At 41.6% G+C, this 2,436-nt stretch overlaps 1 protein-coding gene across 1 annotated transcript; it reads right to left on the bottom strand.

The window, feature by feature from the left end:
• Positions 1-914: 914 nt before the first annotated feature.
• Positions 915-1,877, bottom strand: LOC138168446 (olfactory receptor 11H4-like). The gene has a single exon (XM_069097470.1). It carries the CDS (start codon positions 1,845-1,847, stop codon positions 915-917), a length of 933 nt encoding a protein of 310 aa, XP_068953571.1. The 5' UTR covers positions 1,848-1,877.
• Positions 1,878-2,436: the final 559 nt, after the last annotated feature.

The following is a 2,436-nucleotide window of genomic DNA, read 5'->3' as shown; positions in this document are numbered from 1 at the left end:
AAAGCAAATTGAATCTTATTTCAAAACTGTATCCTTTCTTTCATTTAGGAAGCTTGAGGAGTTTGATAGTCTCGTCTCTGGAGTTCCAAATTTCATGCTTGCATGTAGTTGGATTTGTCTCATGCTCTCTTTCTGAATTCATTCTCTCCCCCATCCCCCACCTAGCAAAATGAGAGTGAGAAACCCGAGACTCCAGTTGATACCTATGGCAATCTTTCTTCATTCATCTCACTCCTGAAGTACCGGGAAGCCTGAGAACAGAAATCTGTATTAGGGCACTGTGCTGAGAATGCCAAGTCTGAGTTAGAAGGAGGAACAGTTGAGGAGTTGTTGTGTGTCTCTGCTAAGCAATTTGCATAGAAGGGGGCAGAGAGGAGGATGATGGTGATTACAGAGGTAAGCTGCTTCCTGGTATGGATGGGAGACACCTGATCAGATGGCCCTTGTGCCTCCTGTCCCCTGGAAACCTTGAAAAGGCCTTTGACAGACCATAGGAAAACCTGCTGTGATACCAAAAGTAACAAGAAGAGCTCAGCAGACATCAGCTTGGTTAGTTCAGTATACCATGACCCAGACAGATAAAGTTCTTTTGAAACTCAATGTAGAATTTGGAGTGGAGGTTGACTCAGTGGATTAAGAGTAAATGTCTACCTGATTCTTACTATTTTTTGAGTTGAGATTCAGACAGACCAGGACATGGTGTACATGAAAGGATGGGGAATCATCCTGAGATGTTCTCAACTCACCCTCTGAAGTATAACCTTCAGCAGCAGTGGGAGACTGTGCCTTTCTCAATTGTCTTTATTCATCTTTGTATTTCCTCCAGTGTTTTGCCCACAGCAAGCATGTAATCAAAGTTTGTTGAATTGTGTTAGAGTATAGAACCACATGTAAAATTCATACATGTAACTTGTTCATTCTGAAGCTATCCCCAAGACTTTTCTCAGAGCAGCTTTCATTTCCTTGTTTCGGAGGCTATAGATCATGGGGTTTAAAAACGGTGTCACAACTGAATAGAACAGGGTTATTATCTTCTGTACTTCTCCTGAGTTCTCAGATGTTGGGCTCACATACATGACCATAAGGCTTCCAAAGAAGAGGCAGACTACGGTCAGATGGGATCCACATGTGGAGAAGGCCTTATGCCGGCCAGCTGCTGAAGGCACTTTCAACACAGCTTTTAATAGCAGGATGTAAGAGCCAAGGATATACAGTGTGGTGAGGATAATGATGAGGGAGCTTAGAATATAGAACAGAATTTCAGTGGCAGGAGCAGGGACACATGACAGAGCCATCAGTGGATCGAAATCACAAATAAAGTGGTCAATGATGTTGGGACCACAAAATGTCAGCTGGGCGAGCTGTATAGTAGAAAGAGAGTAGCTTAAGAAGCCAAGCACCCAGCACACAGACATCAAGGTGTAACAACACTGTAAAGTCATTTTGGTTGGGTAGTGTAGTGGGTGGCAGATGGCAAGATAACGATCATAAGCCATGATGCACAAAAAATAGGCTTCGGTTGTACCCAAGGAGGAAAAGAAATAGAATTGGAGGAAGCATCCAGCAAAAGAGATGGTTTTGGTTTCTGAGAGAAAGTTTTCTAACATGCTGGGAACAGTGGAGGTGATGTACCAGATCTCTAGGAAGGCAAAATTCCCCAGTAGGATATACATGGGGGTGTGGAGCCTCTGGTCCCACCTCACTGCACAGACAATGGCCCCATTCCCCATCAAGGTCAGGATATAGACTATCAAGAACAAAGAAAAGAGGGAGATTTGTATCTGCCAGTGACCAGGGAAACCCAGGAGGACAAATTCAGTCACAGTCTGTGCTCCTGACTTGTTCATTGGTCCCTGAGCTGTGGAAAAGACAGAAGACACAATTACATCAGTTGCTTTGCATCTTGGGCATTTCTAGGACAAGATTTTATGAGGCCTTTATAGAATTTCTAGGGTTAATAACTTAGCCATATGGAAATCAGCCTTAATAATCTAAGCTTCTTTCCAGCCTGTAATCTCTCTCTATTTTTTTGTTCCGGTCAGTTCATACCTCAACGTTCTTGTACTACCCTTCAGACTTCAATTAGTCATATTTTTTTGCTTGCTAGGATACTTAAGACTTAGGTCCCTATAAAGAAAAAGACCATAAGATTTCCCTTCTACTTGCTCATTAATATTATGTCCACCTCTTAGGTGGTTAAGGAGGTTTTGCTATTTAAGGGAAACTTTTAATGGGTGTATAGTACAGTAACAACTAGGGAGGTAATTCAATTTACAAAGCTTCTTCTAGGTTAGTTATGATTCTTTTCCTACTATGAAATATTTGCTTACTTTCCTTAGTTTTGTGGCAGCACATAATACCAAGTACTCTTGTCATTTTCTGAAATACTAACAATATTTTTTTTCCAAGTCTTTGGTCTAATATGAATCAAATATC

The sequence above is a fragment of the Petaurus breviceps genome, unplaced genomic scaffold (genome assembly GCF_028583685.1).
Source record: "Petaurus breviceps papuanus isolate PSGF00001 unplaced genomic scaffold, PetGlider_PUasm1.0 37, whole genome shotgun sequence".
NCBI classification, from domain to species: domain Eukaryota; kingdom Metazoa; phylum Chordata; class Mammalia; order Diprotodontia; family Petauridae; genus Petaurus; species Petaurus breviceps.
Note: the sequence above shows the minus strand (reverse complement) of the source record. Positions and strands in the feature narration are given on the sequence as shown.

Excerpts from the sequence above, each read along its gene's own strand:
- LOC138168446 (XM_069097470.1), bottom strand. The coding sequence starts at position 1,847 with ATGAACAAGTCAGGAGCACAGACTGTGACTGAATTTGTCCTCCTGGGT.